Genomic DNA, 18,900 nt, shown 5'->3' on the forward strand with positions numbered 1-18,900 from the left:
CCACAGATGAGGGAGAACTTGCAATGCTTCTCTTTTGGTGTCTGGTTTATTTCACTTAACATAATGTCCTCAATTTCCAGTCATTTTGCTGCTAATGAAAGGATTTCATTTTGGAGGATAAATAATATTCCATTATATTATATGGGCATATGGACACTTTTTCCTAATCCATTCACGTGTTGATAGGCACTTTGGCTTATTCCATATCTTTGCAGTTGTGAACACTGCCACAATACATGTAGGCATTCAGGTATCTCTTTAATATGCTTATTTAATTTGTCTTGGACATAAAATCAGAAGTGGGATAGCTGAATCATGGTACATTTATTTTTAGATGCAAATCAAAGCTACAATGAAATACCACCTCACCCTAGTTAGAATGTCTCTTACCAAATATAAAAAGTAAAACAAAATAAAATAACAAATGTTGGCAGGAAATGTGAGGAAACAGGAACTCATACAATGGTGAAAATGTAAATTAGTATAGCCACTACAGAGAAAAGTATGGAAGGGACTCTTCGGTCAATTTTTTGCTTTTTGTTTCCTTTTTGTAGTCCTATCCAGAAAATCATCACTATGGCAATGTCTTAAGGTGTTACCCTGTTTTATTGGAGTAGTTTCAGAGTTTCAAGTCTAGGTCTTTGACAATATTCGAAGTGATTTTTTGTTCAGGGTGAAAGACAGGGGTCAAATTTCATTTGTCTGCATGTGGATACCTACTTTTCCCACCACCATTTGATTGAAGAGGCTGTTCTTTCTCCAAAATGTTTCTGGGGACTTTTTCTTGAGTCAATTAACTGTCAATATATAGGTGTATTTTGGAATCTCTATCCTGTTTCCTTGGTGTATATATCTGCTTTTATACCAGTATCATATTTTGGTCACTGTGGCTCTGTAATATGTTTGTAAAGCAGGCATCATGATACCTAACACTTTGTTGGTTTTCTTAAGATTATTTTGGCTATTCAGGGTGCTTGTATATGAATTTTAAGATTTTTTTTTCTAGTTCTGTGAAGAATGTTATCAGTCTTTTGATGGGGACTGCATTGAATATGTAGATCGCTTTGAGTAGTATAGGTGTTTTAACAATATTTTTTCTTCCTATCCATGAACATTGGAAGTCTTTCCATCTGTGTATGTATGTCTTCAGTCTTTCATGTGTTTTGTCATTGTCTTTCATTTATTTTTTGCTTAAGTTTATTCCTTAGTATTGTAGCTGTTCTGTACCTACTGTGAAAGGCATTGTTTTCATGAATTTTTTCAACAAATTCTTTACTAGTATATATAAAAGCTACTGATTTGTGTATGTTGATTTTGTATCCTGTTACGTTACCAAATTATTTATTCAAATCTCAGTCTTTTGTGGAGCCTTTACATTTCCTTCTATACAGAATCATAGTATCTACAATGAGAGATAATTTCACACTCTTCCTATTTGTATGCCTTTCTTTTCTTTCTTTTGCCCAACTGCTATGGCTAAAACTTCTAGATCTATACTAAATAAGAGCAGTGAGAATGGATACCCTGGTCTTTTTTCTCATCATAGAGGAAATACTTGAGCTCTCCAAATACTGGGATGTTGGCTGTGGATTTGTCCTTTTATAGTCTTTACTATGTGGAGGTATATTTCTTCATTATCTATTTGTTAAGTAATGAAGGGATGTTGAATATTATCAAATGCATTTTATGCATCTATTTAGATGGTCAAAAGATTTTTATCCTTCAGTTTATTGATGTGATTCATTATTGGTTGATTTGTATATGTTGAATCACCATTGCATCTGTGGAACAAACCCACTTGATCATAATGAGTAATCATTTTGATGTTCAGTTAAATTTGCTTTGATAGTATTTCCTTGGGATTTTTTTTTAATATATGTTCATCAGGAGATTGATTTATAGTGCTTGTGTGTCTGTGTGTGGTGTGGTGTGTGTCCCTGTTCAGTTTGGATAACAAGGTAAAGCTGATCTGTAGATTGAGTTTGGAAGAGTTCAATTCCTTTTAATTCTTTGTAGTAGTTTGAGAAGAATTGTTGTTAGTTCTTTAAAATGTTTGTAGAATTTAGTGGTGATGCAATTCAGTCCTATGTTTACATTTGTTGGGAGATCTTTTATTATTGATTCATCTCATTATGGGGTGTTTATATATTCAGATTTTTATATTCTCATGGTTCAATTTGATAGGTAATTTGTGTCCAAAAATTTGTCCACATCTTCTAGAGTTTCAAATTTGCTAGCATATAGTTTTTTGAAATTACTCCCTTATGAGCCTTTGTATTTCTGTGGTATCAGTAGTACTATGTCATTTTTCATCTCTGATTTTATTTATTTGAGTTTTATCTTTTCTTTCTCTCAGTTAATCTACATAAAGATTTTCTGGGTATTACTTATCTTTTCAAAAAACCAACTCTTTGTTTCATTGATATTATGTATTGCTGTTTTAGTCTCCATTTCATTTATTTCTGATCTAATCTTTTTTATTTCTTTCCATCTGTTAATTTCAGGTCTAGTTTGTTTTTGCTTTTCTAAGTCCTTGAGATACCTTGGTATGTTGTTTATTTGAAATCTTTCTACTTTTTCTTTATGACGTGGGTACTCATTGCTGTTAACTTCCCTTTACTTATGATATAACCCATAAATTTTGGTATGTTGTTTCTGTAGTTCACATGTTTTGACAACTTTTTAAAATTTATCTTTTCATTTCTCAACAATTCATTGTTTTTTCAAAAGTGTTGTTCAGTCTTCATGTATTTGTATGAAATCTAAAATTTTTGCTGTTGCCAACCTCTAGTTTTAAACCTTTGTGATCAGAAAAGGCAAATGTATGATTTCAACTTTTTCCAAATTTGTTCAGACTTTTTTGTGTCTTTATATATGATCTATACTAGAAAATGCTATATGTTCTGATAAGAATGTGTATTCTATAACTATTGGATGAAATGTTCTATAAATGTCTATCAGGTTCAATTGATCTATGGTGTAGCTCAGTTCTGATGTCATTTGTTGAGGTTTTTGTCTGGATAATCTATTGATGAAAATGGGATGTTGCAGTCTCCAACTATTTCTCCCTTTAATAGAATTAATTTTCTAAAATTGGGTGTGCTGACATTAGGTGCTTATATATTTACAATAGTTGTATCTTATTATTTAATTGATCCCTTGATAATTATATAGTGACCTTCTTTTTCTCTTATAGTTTTTTTTTAATGACTGTTTTGTTAAATACAAGTATAGCCACTCCTGTTCAGTTTAGATTTCCATTTTTCCATTTGCTTGGAATATCATTTTGCATCTTTTCACTTTCAGTTTATTCATCTTTACTGATGAATTGAGTTTCTTACAGACAGCATATTAAATCTTGTTTCTTTATCCATTTACTCTGTATCTTTTAATTTAAGAACTTAGTCCATTTATATTCAAGGCTATTATTGATTGGTAAGGAACTATTTCTTCCACTGTATTGATTTTATTTTAGTGGTTTTCAATATTCTTTGTTTTTTTTCTTCTCTATCACATGCTTTCATGATTGTAGTTATTCTTTCTTTCACTTCTGAACATAGTCCCTTATGTAAGGCTGCCTACTGGTCATGCATTCCTTCAGTTTTTGCATGTCTGGAAAGGATTTTGATTTTCCTTACTTCTAAAGGATAGTTTTGCTGGGTATAGTATTCTTGGTTAGTAATTATTTTCTTTCAGGGCATGGATTAAGTCATTTCATTCCCTCCTTACCTATAGGTTTTCTTGTAAGGAATCTTTATATTAGTCTAATGAGGATACCCTTAAATGTGACTTGGCAATTTTCTTTTGCAGCTTTTAGAATTATGTGTCTTGTTCTTTAGACAGTTTGACTATAATAATATAGTGAAAATCTTTTCTGATTATGTCTATTTGGAGTCACTAAGACTCCTGTACATGGATAGCCATCTGTTTACTAACAGTGGTGGAACTTTCTGATATTTTATTAAATAGGTTTTTTTTAATGCCTTAACCTTGTTTTCCTTCTCACCTTCAGGTATTGCATAGATATTTTATTCATTTAATGGTGTTTCAATGGCCTTGAATTCCCTCCTCATTCTTTGTTTATTTCTTTCTGTCTGGGACATTTCAAAAGATCGGCATTCAAGTTCAGATATTCTTATTTCTGTTGATTGAGTCTATTTTTTAGGCTTTCAATTGTATTTTTTATTGACTTATTGAGCTCTTCTTTTCTAGGATTTCTGTTTATTTATTTTTCAGATTCTCTTTTGCTGAATTTCTCATTCATATTCTACATTGTATCCTAATTCCATTTAACTGTTTATTTGTATTTTCTTAGGTCTTGATGATCTTTTTAAGAAACCATTCTTTCAAATTTTTTATCAGCATTATATCTGTAATAATTGCTTTGAGATCTGTTGCTGGAGAGTTCTTACTGTTTTTTTTTTTGAGCCATCATATTACCTTGTGTTTCATATTTCCTGTGCTCTTACATTGGGATTTGTACATCTGGTGGATCAGTAGTCTTTACCAATTTTATAGGGTAGCTTTCTTAATGACATTTTTCAGAAGATATGTTCTGGGGTGCTGGTTTGTTATGCAATGTTAACTTCATTTCCAACTGGGCACAAGAATGAAGTCTCCTTATAGCTTTGTTGGTGTGAATAATGAATTTGGGCATAGTGCATACTACTATAGTGTAACTGGAGAGACCCAGTGTCTCTTCAGGCTATGGAAGAATGGGGACACTCTAGCAGTTCATCAGGCATAGCACAGACAGTAGTGGGTGTGTGGTACCCACAGTGTGGCTAGCCCTATGTGTGTGGTGTCCTCTATTGGTCGATAGGATTTTTCTCAGGCACTGTTGATGCTAGTTCTGTTACGAGCAATAGTTTCTGGCACTGGCAGTCCCAGCAGTGGTGAGGGGTTTTAAGTACTTGCCCTGTGATCAGTCAACCCAGACATGCACAGGAAGAGGTGGTGAAAGGAATGACAGCACCCCTTCTGTGTTACACAGACCAGTCCTGTTAGTGCCCCATGGTCTAACAAGGCATGGGGCAGGTCAGTGGCAGTAACTGTGTAGATGAGGTGGTAGTGGTTTTGTCTCTTTGGTGGCAATGCATGCCCAGAGAAGTGCTATGACTTGAGTTGGGCCAAGTGTCTCTCAGGTCCCCTTTGGCTATGTGTCCTGGGTTTAGGGTGATAACTATAGCCAAGGCTTCCCCTTTCTTTCCTTTGGCAACAGTGAATGCCTAAAAGTGATAGTTTGTTTTTGATCATAAAGAAGAATCAAATTTTACTGTATCTTATTTCTATATTTGGGGCAAAAAAAAAATACACGTTTTTTTCTATAGTTGATGACTGTAGTGAATTAATTATATTGAAGGATGTTTTCTAATGCTGAACAATCCTTGCAAAATTATTTGACCAGGGTATATCTTAAATATATTATTTGATTTTATTTAGATATTTTTCATCAACATTCGTTAACAAATTGTTTTATAAAAGTTTTTCATGTATTGGCTTTGCCAGTTTTGGAACAAAAATTGCACTGGTTTCACTGGCACAATGTGTTCACTATGTGTTTGATTCTTTTAGAATGTATTAAGGTTTCATTTGTGGCTTGATTTATTGACTTCATTGGTTAGAAAATTAAAAATATACCTTAGTGGAAACAATTGGGAGGGCTTCAAATTTTCATATTTCTTTCTTTTTCACAACATATAAGATATAGTAATACATGATCATTTTGGGCAATTTCTTTTTTGCAAGATTTTATATTTAAGAAGAAATCTCCCATTCATGACCTTTTTTTCTATACATTTTCTAAAGATCTAATTATAAAATAAAATTAACTCTAAAATGTGTTTATAATTACTCAGATCTAGTTCCTAAACAGTAATCACATGAAGTCATGGAAATGCACTTTCCTTTCAGGAAGAACATCATTCCCTAACTAATCTAATGACTACATAAACAAGTCAATTTCTGGGGAAAATGTCTAGGAAAAGTAGAGGACACTTTGTAACCAGTTTCTTAATCATTACTATTTTATCTTTAAGTTAAGAATTACATAGGAAGATTTTTTCTGTTTACAAATTTCATGGGCATGTTTTATTTAACTTTCCTTTTGTTATCAAATTGTTTAGAACTTGGCCAGAACCACAAAAGCAACAAAAAACAAAATGAAAAAATAAAAGATCAATGGATAAATCCATATTTTGGTTCAAGTAACTAAAAGGGATAGGAGCATAACTCAGTGGTAAAGCAAGTGCACAGCATGCATGAGATTCAGGAGCAGAAAACTTAAAACCACAAACCAAACATAGATTTTATAAAATTTTTCATATTTACATTTATGTAAATTGACAGTTTAAAGTATTCCAGAGTATTTTTTGTTTGTTTGTTTTCAAGGAATTTCCAAAAAGTACACAAAATTTTATATAGTAGTATACATATCACATGCTGAATAATACAAAGAATAGTTTTGGAAAGAAGTTCCATTCAGTAGGTATTTATTGATTTCTGCTACTCTCTGAGGCACAGTGTTTGAGCTATGAATTTAATAAGAAGACACATGGAGTTCTGTCCTCACTAAAATGAATGTTTACTGTGAGAATCAGATACTTAAAAAGAGCTACTTACTGTATGTGTAAAAGAAGAGTTTGCTCTCATTCACATGGTATAGGATGGCTCAAAATCAAAACATTCTTCCAGAAGAGAAAGAAAATCAGAGGAAAAGAGGACATTCTCCTGTCCTTTAAGAGACTGGAGATTACGCTCATCACTTCTCCACACAGATATTCATTGCACCCTTATTTGTGAAAAGTTACAGCTGATGTAAAAATTGAAGTTTGTTTATGCTATAGGGTTATAACATAACTACTATTATGCTTTAATGTATCAGATAAGAAATAAAAAAGCAGCGGGGTGCAGGGGCACATTCTGTAATCCTAGCAGCTCAGGAGACTGAGGCAGGAGGATCCTATGTTAAAGCCAACCTCAGCAACTTAGCGAGACCTTGACTCAAAATAAAAAGTACTGGGGATGTGGTTCAGTGGTTAAGCACCTCTAGGTTCAATTCTTGGTACAAAATAAATAATTAAATAAGTAAGAAAAAATATTTTAAAAATCAATAAACTGCTTGTATGTATTAGCATAGAAAGCTGCCATACTCAAAAAGTTATACTAAACTTTAAAAATTCTAAAGCAATCCATACAAAAAATGACATCTGAACATTCTGGTTCTGGAATTAATATGTACAACCACACCACTGTGCAATTGTACTGCTTAGTTCTATTGGTAGTATAACACAGTTTGATGATGATAAAGACTATATCACAAATGGAAAATAAACATGTATAATAAATGTACACAAGATAAATCATAAAGTTACTATCAAACTTATAGTAGAGATTGCCTCTGAGGTAAGAGGTAAGGGAATAGGATTTGGGAGGGAAACAGAGACCAAAGAGACTAAGTTAATCCATGTAATTTTTAACACACACATGCACAGTATGATGGTATAATAAAGGGGAAAATGTGTTCCTACTGATTTTACATCTGTCTCTCTCTGTTAGGTAACACATTTTTCTCTGTTTTCTTATATTCATGCTCTCTGTAACAAAACAGTCACTTAGGGAAATGAATCTCAGAAGAAATTATCACTCAAATGGCAAGCACTCTAGATTATTTGATTTTTAGTCAAATCTTTCAATCATATTAAAAATCAGATTAAGAAAAAATGTCCCTAGATGTGCTTTAAAATTAAAAGTGTAGATTAGTTTTAGTAAACGTATATCTCAGTACAATTTCTGTATGCATTTGAAGAACCACATAAATTTAACAAAACATTTAAAGTTAATAGAGCAACATCTTTAGTCAAAAAAGGGTATTGGTTTTTGTCTTCCTGTGGATTAGCTGGGCATAAAGAGGTTTCCAGCCCAGAATGGGGGTGAGAGGAGAAAGCAGAAATCAGTTGACAAACCTTTTCTTTGGTCTACAGAGTAAGTTCTTTCACTGACTCATTTCCAAGGAGCTGAGTTATTGCTGTGGCAGTAGCTTAGAATCATTCCTTTAGATGTGTATTTAAGGAGAAATTTCTACATCCTCTGCCTTCCACAGTAGATGGTCTCTCTATGTAGATTTTTAGTAAAATAGACGTGTTCTAGCTTAGTGATATCACTATTTAACTTATCCAACTAATTTCTTTTGTGCTTGTTTCATGTTCTTAAAGCCGCCTTCAAATTACAGATTTTCTTTTTACATAAATGTTGTTGTGGGAGAGGATAAGCTGAAACATTTTCAGTTTTGTTTGAAATGTTTATTACTATTATTTTTAAAAGCATCTACCATTTGTTGGTTCATTGAGGCATCTCAGAATCTATACCTTTGTACTTGTTGACACATTGAGTTCTCAGTGTCATGCTGAACTGAAGGACAAATATGGAGCCATACAGTTCAGCCAAAATGTGAGCCATCAGTCAAGAATGCAGTCAGTCTGTGGAGACCACATTAAGACCTCATTCTAACTGCAGCTATTTCAACTTTTTCTAATAAGTGTGTTTCACTTTTTTATTCCAAGTATTTTATTTTTTCATGGTCCTTCAAAATCCCTTTGGAGAGAAAAGAAGGCTTCTACATTTAAATAATCAGAATCGTAGTGTATCTAACAGCCCTGGATTTCTTAATTTTTGGTTACAGGCTATGTATCATCTAAAAAGAACACAGATCAAGAAGAGTAGCATGAATATAAAATAAATGTACTGATGAAGAAACTGAGCCATGAAAAGATTAAACAGCTTATCTAATGCCTCAAAACTAAGCAATAGTGTTGAGAATTGAACTCAGGGGTTTTGATGTTAGAGATCATGTTCTTAACCACAGATTTTAAGGTGGAGTCACTGAAGGAGACTTTAAATAAGTAAGGTAATATTGCTTTTATTTAAAATTGTTTTTAGATAATTACTTTATCAACCTACCACTGTGCACTGGGGATACAAAGAGAAGACTCTCACTCCAATGAAGAAGACAGGTGTAATGAATATCACATATGTGCCTAATTCAGCATGTATGTACATGAATAGTGACCTGACAGAGTGTTATGAGAACAGAAAACAGAAACACCCTCTCTAGAAGGGAGAGGTTATAAAGGTCTGATGAGCTGGAGTTAGCTATGAGGAGGGGCATATGGGAGAGTGAGGCACTCTCTAGGCAGATAAAGATAATGCAGGCAAAGACATTATAGAGTGTGGAGTGCTGAATCAAAGAATGTAAGGTGGAGATGATGTAGAAGTAAGGAAAGAGGGTCAGGGCTGAGACATCACAGATCATTTTGATAATGGCAGAGCCAGACTTAATCTCATGTGTAAATGAAGAACCAGTCAAATGTTTCAAATAGGAGTCACATAAACAATGATCTATTTTAAATACTTTGGGTAGCAGGTTAGAAGTGTATTTGAAGAGTCTGTTGATAGAAATAAGCCAGTTTGTGCCATGGTAACAAATAAATCTCTAAATCAGTGACTTAATAAAATACAGGATTATGTTTTAAACATCTAAAATCTGAAGCTGGCTTTGCAGCCCTTCTCCATCTGGTAGTTAATCCTTCTGGAATTTGTTTCCTTCTGTGTTACTACAGCAGAAGAGAGAGCCAGAGGATACTGTAGGATGGTTTAATGGTTGGGACTAGAAGTGGCTTTCATCAATTCTTCCCCCTTCTCATTGCCCAGGACCTTGCCACATGTCCCAGGGTCACCTCTGCAGGAGGCATTAGGCAAGCATGAAGCATCCCCTACAGAGAAGGGAACTTTTTCAGTATTGCTTATAAAGGGCACATACGCCAATAAATACTTATGTTTTGTCTGAACAAATCATTGTTTATTCATTTTTCGATCTTTCAAAAAATAGTTTCTTGAGCACCTACAAAGCACTGTCATAAATATGGTCATGAGTACCAGGGCACAGCACTATAGGCCAAAACTCCTGATGGGAAAATTCTTCATTGGCTTCTTAGTCACTGGTGATAGATCCAAAAGGGAGAGATTTAGTAAGCAGGTAGACAGCATAACGTGAGCTCCATCACATGGAGGTCATCATAAAGAGTTTGAATTTGATGGAAATGAAAGGCATTTAGAGCATTCTATGAAGAATGACTTGATTTACTTTTTTAAAGCATTACTCCAGCTTTCTATTGAGAATATAGAAAAGATGTAGGGTAAGAGGACTGAGTCTCTTTGAAAGTTACGGAGTGAACAAGTGAGCAAGCTGGTGGATTAGAGAAGGGTAAAGCATGTAACTGTCGGGGTACCGCGGACCCCACCCTAGTCTGGCACTGAGCCGGGGTGGCCCAGTTTGCAACATCGAGGACCTCAGTCTGGGGCCCCTGGTTTGCAACAAACAGCTAACACTGCTGACTCATGCTCGCTGTGTGCCCTCTTGTTGCCCTCATTGTATTACATTGTTATCATGCTCTCCCCACATGCTCAGTAACTCTGATTGGCTGCTGTATATGAGGTGATTCTTGTAACTGCCTAGAGACTGATCTCAGGCTGACTCTGATTGGCTTATGCTTGCTATATAACCCAGACACTTCCTCGAATAAAGAGCATTGTTTGTTGGGCATTGTTCGTCGTTCGTTGGTCTTTGTCTTTTGGGCTTTTTTGTTCGTGTGAAAAGGAAGCGTACGCGTTATCATTGCCTCCGCCGGCGGAGGGCAGTGATATGTAACTGGTAAACATAGTCAGGCTCTGGATACATCTTGGTCAGATATATGGTATGAGCTCCCAGGAGGAGGGTGATGAAGTCAACAGAGGGGAGATGATTTTCATCATTTGGATTATGCCTAGATGGCTTCAGAAATGCTCTGGAGATTATCAGCCTCCTAAATTATTCATATTCGATAGGTACGATAGGTACTTCCTCTTTGAATGATAACAATGTTTGTGGAAAAATCTTTTCCTTAAATGTAAAGCTAACATTCTCTACATTGCAAGATTTCATATAAAATCCACAGAATTGTTTACCTAAAAACTATTTACAAAGAAATTTAAACATCTTTAAGTAAACACCTTTTGAAGGCCAATTCAGAAAATATTAAGCTATTTTAATTTACTTTTATGTGACACTTTATTTTTTGTAAGGGGCATGTTTGCTTTATAGAAACTATAAGTATTTCTTACAGAGAGAAACTGCTTTGTTAGTTTATTGTTATAATTATTTATATATTAGGAAGACACTAATTCAGCTATACCAGTTTATTTAGGAAGTTTGATTCATCCACTCTGTGAAGTAATTAAACAAAGATCCTTTCTTTGACAAAATTTGGCTGGATTTTTATGAGGTTTCTTGCAAATAGGCCTCAACTTTGGGGCTTCCATGTAGTTTCTTCATTATCAAATTTCAGCAATAATTCTGCTAACTCTGGTTAGCCAGAATACCCTATCCTTGATATTTTGATTACCCTCTAATATGCAATCGAAGTTCCTTTTTCTATGACCCCTAGTTGATATCTGATCACCCTGTTCTACATTCAGCAAAAATTGGCATGTCAGTTTTAGCCAGAGTCCTCCTTTACCCCTGAGTTACCTCTTAGTCATTTCCATTCAGTAATCCCAAACTCGACCTATCACACCCCTGCTTCAGTTCCTGTTGGAATTTCACCTTTTAGGTATAATAAGGACAATGATGTTAAAAATGTAGAATAATTGAAAAAGCTTCCATGTACAGTGGTGCATGTCCATTATCCCATAGATTCAGGATGCTGAGGGAGGAGGATCACAGTCCAAGGCCAGCCTCAGCAATTTTGCAAGGTTCTCAGCAATTCAGTGAAACTCTGTCTCAAATAAAAAATAAAAAAGGGCTGGGGATATAGCTCAGTGGTAAAACCTTCCTGGGTTCAATCCCCAGTACTAAAAGAAAAAAAAATCATTGATAAAGTGTAGTGAAAGGAAGAGAGAGAGAGTACAGAAAAAGGTAAGCCATTAGAAAGCAAGCCACTGGGAAAATAAAAGAAGCCATTCTAATCTGTAGGAAACCAAGAAAATCAAGTTTCTGGACTAGAGCAAAATTTAGCACAGTTTTAAACTAAAATTATGAACAAGTATGTGGTTATATATTGTTTTGTTTATATAATGCCAGACTCCAGCTTTAATGTTTTTCTCCTATTAGACAAAGGAATCAATGATCCCAGAATGTTACAATACTATATGAAATCTAGCTTTAAACTCAGCATGGAGGAGTCCTTCTTGCTTTCATCTACTCTTTGCTTTCTAGAAGTTGTCTCACTTAAGTAACCAGAAAGTTTCATGGGTAATCACATGGTTCTCAACACATTGAAAAAACTGCATTCTTCAGAAAAGAGGTGGGCATTAAACAAACTATGAAAAGCCAAACCCAAATGTGAGTTTTATAGAAATAATAGCAATATATTTTAAAAATTCCAGTGCAAAAAATAAAAAGATACCTCATAAAGGGATAAATAATATGTGAAATTCACATAACCTACAAATGAGAAGTACCCAGAATATGTTTTAGAATTTTCTAAAATAAATAGGTGAAGGACAAGTAAGTCAAAAGAAAAACAATAGCAAAGTATCAACAGGCAGTTCACAGAAGGTAAAATTCAAGTTCTCTGAGCATGTGTGAAAGGATGTTCAAAATCATGAGTATCACAACCATATTCATCTCTGAAAAATGAAGGGGAGATAGAAGGAGGGAGGAGTACAAAGTGAAATGCTACTTTCATCGAATGTTTTGCACCTTTAAGCAATCAAGAAAGAGAAAACATTACTAAGTGTTCACATTTGATAATGTAGGTGATAATTATTTATGTGCTTGATTTATCTTCTACTTTCTTTTGTATTTTTGAAATGTTTCTTAATAACAAATAAACATTATAGTTATCTTACTGTCATGTTCAATAAAATTTCTCTACTTATCACTTTTATGAGATCAAATGATAAAAATTAAAGTATTAATTTAGGGTAAGAACATAGGAACAGGATTTGGCATCCTAATATCTCAAATACCACTTACTGTATGACTTTGAGAAAATCACTCATCAATTCTTCTAAAACTGTTTTCTTCACCTGAAAAACCTGAACAATATCATCTGCCTTCACTACATAAAGTTATTGTGAGGAGTGAATTGATTTATATATACAAAATGATGTTTATGAAGAAATTGTATGGAAATTTTCAACCCTTCATTTAATGTGAAATTAGATGAGCATATTTTCCCATCTACTGTCATTCTAAATTTATTGAAACAGACATTAGAAACAGAAAGAGGAGCACATAAAAGACACACACATTTTCTTACCGGATCTATTAGCTGGGAATATAGTTCATGGCAATTGTCGAAAATATATTTGTATGTAGAATCCAGGCATGCCCTGACACAGTCCTTCACTACTGTGCTAGCCTTTGGGGGACTCTGCAGCTCCAGAACCTAACAGGAAAATTATTTCTCTTAAACAAAGTAGAATACCATAATCCAATAAAACAACTTAAACAATATTCAATAAATGCTTTTAGTTGATTTGTCTGTGTTCAAGACACATAGTCTTACAAATCTTTTAAATGTATACATATTCATTTTAACTTTCTGATGATAAAAACCCATTGTGAATGTTCCTTGTTAGAAACATTCAAATAGTAACTAAATATAATCAGTAGCAACACCATTTATTTAATTATTTAACAAATATTTACCACTTACTATATGATAGGCAGTAGTGATACTACAATGAGCAAAAGAAACAAAAACTCCTTTTGTCACTGTCTTAAACTCTAGTAGATAATACATAAAATAAGTAAGCAAAATAAATTATATGATAATGCAAACCAAAAATAAAATAGTGGAGACGGGATAGGATGTGTTTCAATGAAACAGAATAAATACAAGGGACAGTGATGGTAGAGGAAATCACAGGAATAACAGAATGATAATGGTAATGTGAAAAATCACATATACACCACTGCATAAATCTAGTTTTGATTAAGGTGGGAAAGAATTGGATACTTAGAGCTTAATAGCAAAGCGAACTAAACTAATTGTCTTTTTAAAATTTCCCTATTTTATCATCACTTGATTAGTCTTATAAAAGATGCCTAAGGGATTGCTTTATTTAGAAGGGAAGAAAGATAAATACCATCTTGAAAACACAAAGTATATAACTCACTAAATCAAATACACAAAAGAGAAAGAAAATAATTAGACCTTATGAATACAGAAAGTCAACTAAACACCAGAAAAACAATAGAAGAAGAAAAAAGGACAGATAATCAAAATAATTAGAAGAAAATTAATGAAAAGATTGGAGGAAATATTTACACATCAATAAAATCACTATATGGAAAGGGATTAACTCCCTCAATTAAAAGATAGACTGGATTAATGGATTAACAAAACAAACACACAGACACAAAATATGCTTCCCATAAGACACTTATTTCATCAGTAAAGACACACAGATGGAAAGTAGAGGAATAGAAAATAACATTCCACACAAATGGAAATCCAAAACAGGCAGAAATAGCTATACTTGTATCAGATAAAATGAATATTATGTCTAAAACTATAAAAAGAAACAAAGAAGACTACTACATAATTATCCAGGTACCAATTCAACAAGAAGATATAATAATCACCAACTCATATAGCCAATGTTGTAGAACCTAATTTTATAAAACAAATATTGTTAAACCTAAAGGGAAAGATGGCTCTAATATAATAATAAGGGGAACTTTAAACCTAACTTTCATCAGTGTACAGATCCAGAGAGAAAATCAGCACAGGATCATCAGAATTGAGCAATACAATAGATAAAATGGACTTAGCAGACATTAACAGAATATTTACAGAATACATACTCTTCTCATCAGTACATGTACCATTTTCTATAAGACCATATATAAAGCCATAAAGCAAGTCTTAACAAATGTTTAAAAATAAAAAAAACTATATTCTCTGATCATAATGGAATTAATTAGAAGTAAAAAAAAAAGAAATTTTAGTAATTGTACAAATACAAGGAAAATAACAGCACACAGTGAAAGACAAAATGAGTCACTGAACAAATCAAAAGGGAAATTAAATTGTCTTGAAACAAGTGAAAATTTATACATAACATAACAAAGATTATGAATATACCAAAAATTGCTAAGGGAGAATTTATAGCAATAAACACATACATCAAAAACAAAACAGAAGGATGTCAAATAAACAACCTAGCAATGCTCTCAAGGGGATACAAATAAGAACAAGTCCAAACTCCAAATTAGTAGAGGAAAGAAAGTGCAAAGATCCAAGCAGAAGTAACAAAATAGTTTAGAAAACATAGATCAATGAAACAAAGAGGTTTTTTCAAAAAAGATAAACAAAATTGGCAAACATTACCTAGATGAATGAAGAAGAAAAAGAGAAAAACCCAATTAAATGAAATTAAAGATGCCAAAAGGGACATTGCATATACCATAGTAGTACAGTCATTAGGAAATAAAATTGAACCTGTATAAGTCAACAAACTTGAAACCTAGAAGAAATGTATAAATTTTAAGACACATAAAACCTATCAAAATGAAGCACAAAGACACAGAAAAGTTGAATGAACTACTGAATGGTAATGAGACTGAATTAGTTAGTAGTAGAAAGTCTCTCAACAAAGAAAAGCTCAGAATCAGATGGCTTCACTGCTAAACTCTACCAAACTTTCAAAAAAGAACTAATACCAAATCTTCTCTAAGTTTTCCAAAAAATTAAAAGGGAGGGAACTCTTCAAAACTTCTTCTACATGGTCAGCATTACTCTGATACTAAAACCAAAAAGAGATACAACATAAAAGAAAATTACAGAGCCACATCCCCAATGGACATAAATGCAAAAATTCTCAACAAACTAATAGCACATAGAATTCAACAACACATCAGAAAGATCATGCACTGCAATTAAGTGGGATTTGTCCTAGGGATGCAAGAATGAATTAAACATATACAAATCAGTACATATATTACATTACACCAATGGAATGAAGGACACAAATATGTGATCATCTCAATAGATGCTGAAAAAGTATTGAATACGTTTCCAAATTCTTTCATGGATAAAGCTCTGAACACATTAGATATAGAAGGAATGTACCTCAATATGATAAAGACTAAGCATGAGAAACACACAGAAACGATCAAAAAGATGAATGTATTTTCACTAAGATCTGGAAGAAGGTAAGAATGGCCACTCTAACTGCACAGGACCAGAAGTTATAGCAGAACAATTAGACAAGAAAAGAAATAAAAAGCATGTAAATAGGAAGTGAGGAAGTCACAATGTTCTTTTTGCAGAAGACATGTTTAAATATAGAAAACCTAAAGATTCCATAAAAAGACTATTGGAACTGATGAATGAATTCAATAAAGTAGCAGGATCAAAATAAACATAAAAAAATCAGTAGCTTTTTCTCAGAACTTGCTGAGAAAGAAATCATAAAAGTAATCCCATTCACAATAGTACAAAAACATAAAATGCTTAGTAATAAATTTAACCAAGGAAGTAAAGAACTCTATAGTTACAATGACAAAACACTGATAAAATAAATTGAAGACACAAAAACATGGGAAGGCCTTCTCTTTTTATAAATGAAAAGAAATAATATTATTGAAATTTTTCATATCACCCAATGCAATTTCTAGATTTGATGCAGTTCCTCTCAAAATATCAGTAAGTCTTCACAGAACAAGAAAATAAACTCCAAAATTCATATAGATGCACAAAAAGCCCAAATACTCATGTACTTTTCAATCAAAAAGAAAAGAGCTGGAGACATCACAATACTTGGAACTCAAAATGTACTGTAGGGATATAGCAACCAAGACAGCATAGTACTGACATGAAAATAGACACACATACCAATGGAACAGAATAAAGAAAACAGAAATACATCCACACACTCAAACCAACTGACACTTATCAAGGACACCAAAAACATACACTGGAGAAAGGACAGCCTCTTTGGTAAACAGTGCTGGGAAAAATGGATACCACTTACAGAAAAATGAACATGGTTCTTATCTCTTACCTTATATAAAAATCAACTCAAAGTGGATCAAAGACCTATATCTAAGACCTAAAACTATGGGTAAACATTTCAAGACATTAGTATAGGCAATGACTTTTTAAACTGATAAATGGGATTATATCATACTAAGAAGCTTTTGTGCAGAAAGAAACCAATGAACAGATTGAAAAGAAGACTAGGAGGAAAAACTTATAATTCCAATTAATCTGAAAAGAGAGCTCTATCTAGAATACGAAAGAAACACAGGAGCTCAAAATATAAATGATCCAATTAAATGACACTTCTCAAAAGAAGAAATACTTATGGCCATATATGTGAAAAAGTACTCAACATTTTGACCATCAAGAAAATGTCAATCAAAACTGCAATACAATATCAACTTAACCCAGTCAGAATAGCTATTGTCAAAAAGCAAAAATAATACTGGTGAGGAAACAGAGAAAAAGGAACTCTTATATGTGGCTGGGATAATGTAATTTAGTACAATCATTATGAGGAACAGTCTGGATTTTATTCAGAATAGAAGTAGTATAGAAGCCAGCTATACTACTCTGGGTATTTATGCAAAGGAAATGAAATAGGTATGTTGAAAAGTCTGCACTCCTATATTTATTCCAGCACGCTTGACAATAACCAAGAAATGGAATCATCTAGGTGTCCATTGATGGATGAATGGATATATAAATTGTGGTGATTTATATATGATGAAATATTCAGCCAAACAAGAAAATGAAATTCTGTCATTTGTAGTAAAATGGATGGACATGGAGGACATTATGTTGAGTGAAACAAACAAGACACAAAAAGATAAACACCACCTATTCTCTCTCTCATATGTGGAAGTTAAAACAGTTAAAATGAAAATAAAATATAATTGTTAGAGTCTAGGAAAGGGAGGAGGACAGGAGGGAGAGAGGGGAGTTGGATAATAATTATACAGGAGGAATAAGTTCTAGTTTTCTACAGCACAATAGAGAAACTTTAGATCACAATAACTTATTTTATTTTTCATGAAGAATTAGAAGAGAGGAGCTCAAAGACATCGAATATAAAGACATAAAAGGAGCGAGAAATGCTAATTACCCTGATTTGATCAGTTCACATAATACATATAATGAAATATCACACTGTATGTTCTAAATATGCATAACTATTATGCATTTATTTTTAAGACTTTAAATTAAAAAGTCTCCCTTATGATGCCCTAAGGTGAGTTATGGAAAAAGTAGAAAGGCCATGAGAATAATGTAAAAATGCAGGCCAGAGAAGGTGTCTTGGGTCAAAGTGATTGAGGAAAAACTGCTTGAAGAAACCATATACTAATGAATTACATCAGGAAAAAAAAATCATAGGATTTGCTGATAAATTAGATGATTGATGTGAGAGAAAGAGAAGAGTCCAGTTGGTCCCAAGTTCTTAGTCTGAGCAACTGATACAATGGAGGTGGTCTCCTCTTAAGTGAGGAAGACTGTGGTAGAGAGATCAAGAGCTCGGTTTTGGACATTTTAAGATTAAGAAGAATAATAGGTATATAAGCAGATTTAAAGTCAACATTTAGATAAATAAGCCTGGAGTTATGGTAGTTTCTTGGTTTAAGGTATAAATTTGGAAATTATTAGCTTACAGGAAAATTTAAGGAAACAACACTAGATGAGCACATATAGTGAAGAGGACCAAGAGCTAAACCTATACGATTCTGATCTTAAGGTACCTGGCAAAGAAGAAAGAACAAAGAAGTGGTGACCAGATGAATTATCCAGTGAAATAGAAGTCAAATCAGGATGGGTGTCTTGAAGATTTAGGGAGAAGAGGGTGTCTTGGAAGAAAAAGTGACAAAATGTGGCAAAT

General features: G+C 33.2%; 1 protein-coding gene across 1 annotated transcript in view; it reads right to left on the reverse strand.

The window, feature by feature from the left end:
* Window positions 1-18,900, reverse strand: part of Unc13c (unc-13 homolog C) — a 613,741-nt gene that overhangs the window by 252,715 nt on the left and 342,126 nt on the right. The window contains 1 exon segment of the mRNA XM_047537684.1: window positions 13,299-13,427. Within this exon segment, the coding sequence (XP_047393640.1) occupies window positions 13,299-13,427 (129 nt within the window).

Source organism: Sciurus carolinensis, chromosome 2 (assembly GCF_902686445.1).
Source record: "Sciurus carolinensis chromosome 2, mSciCar1.2, whole genome shotgun sequence".
NCBI lineage: Eukaryota > Metazoa > Chordata > Mammalia > Rodentia > Sciuridae > Sciurus > Sciurus carolinensis.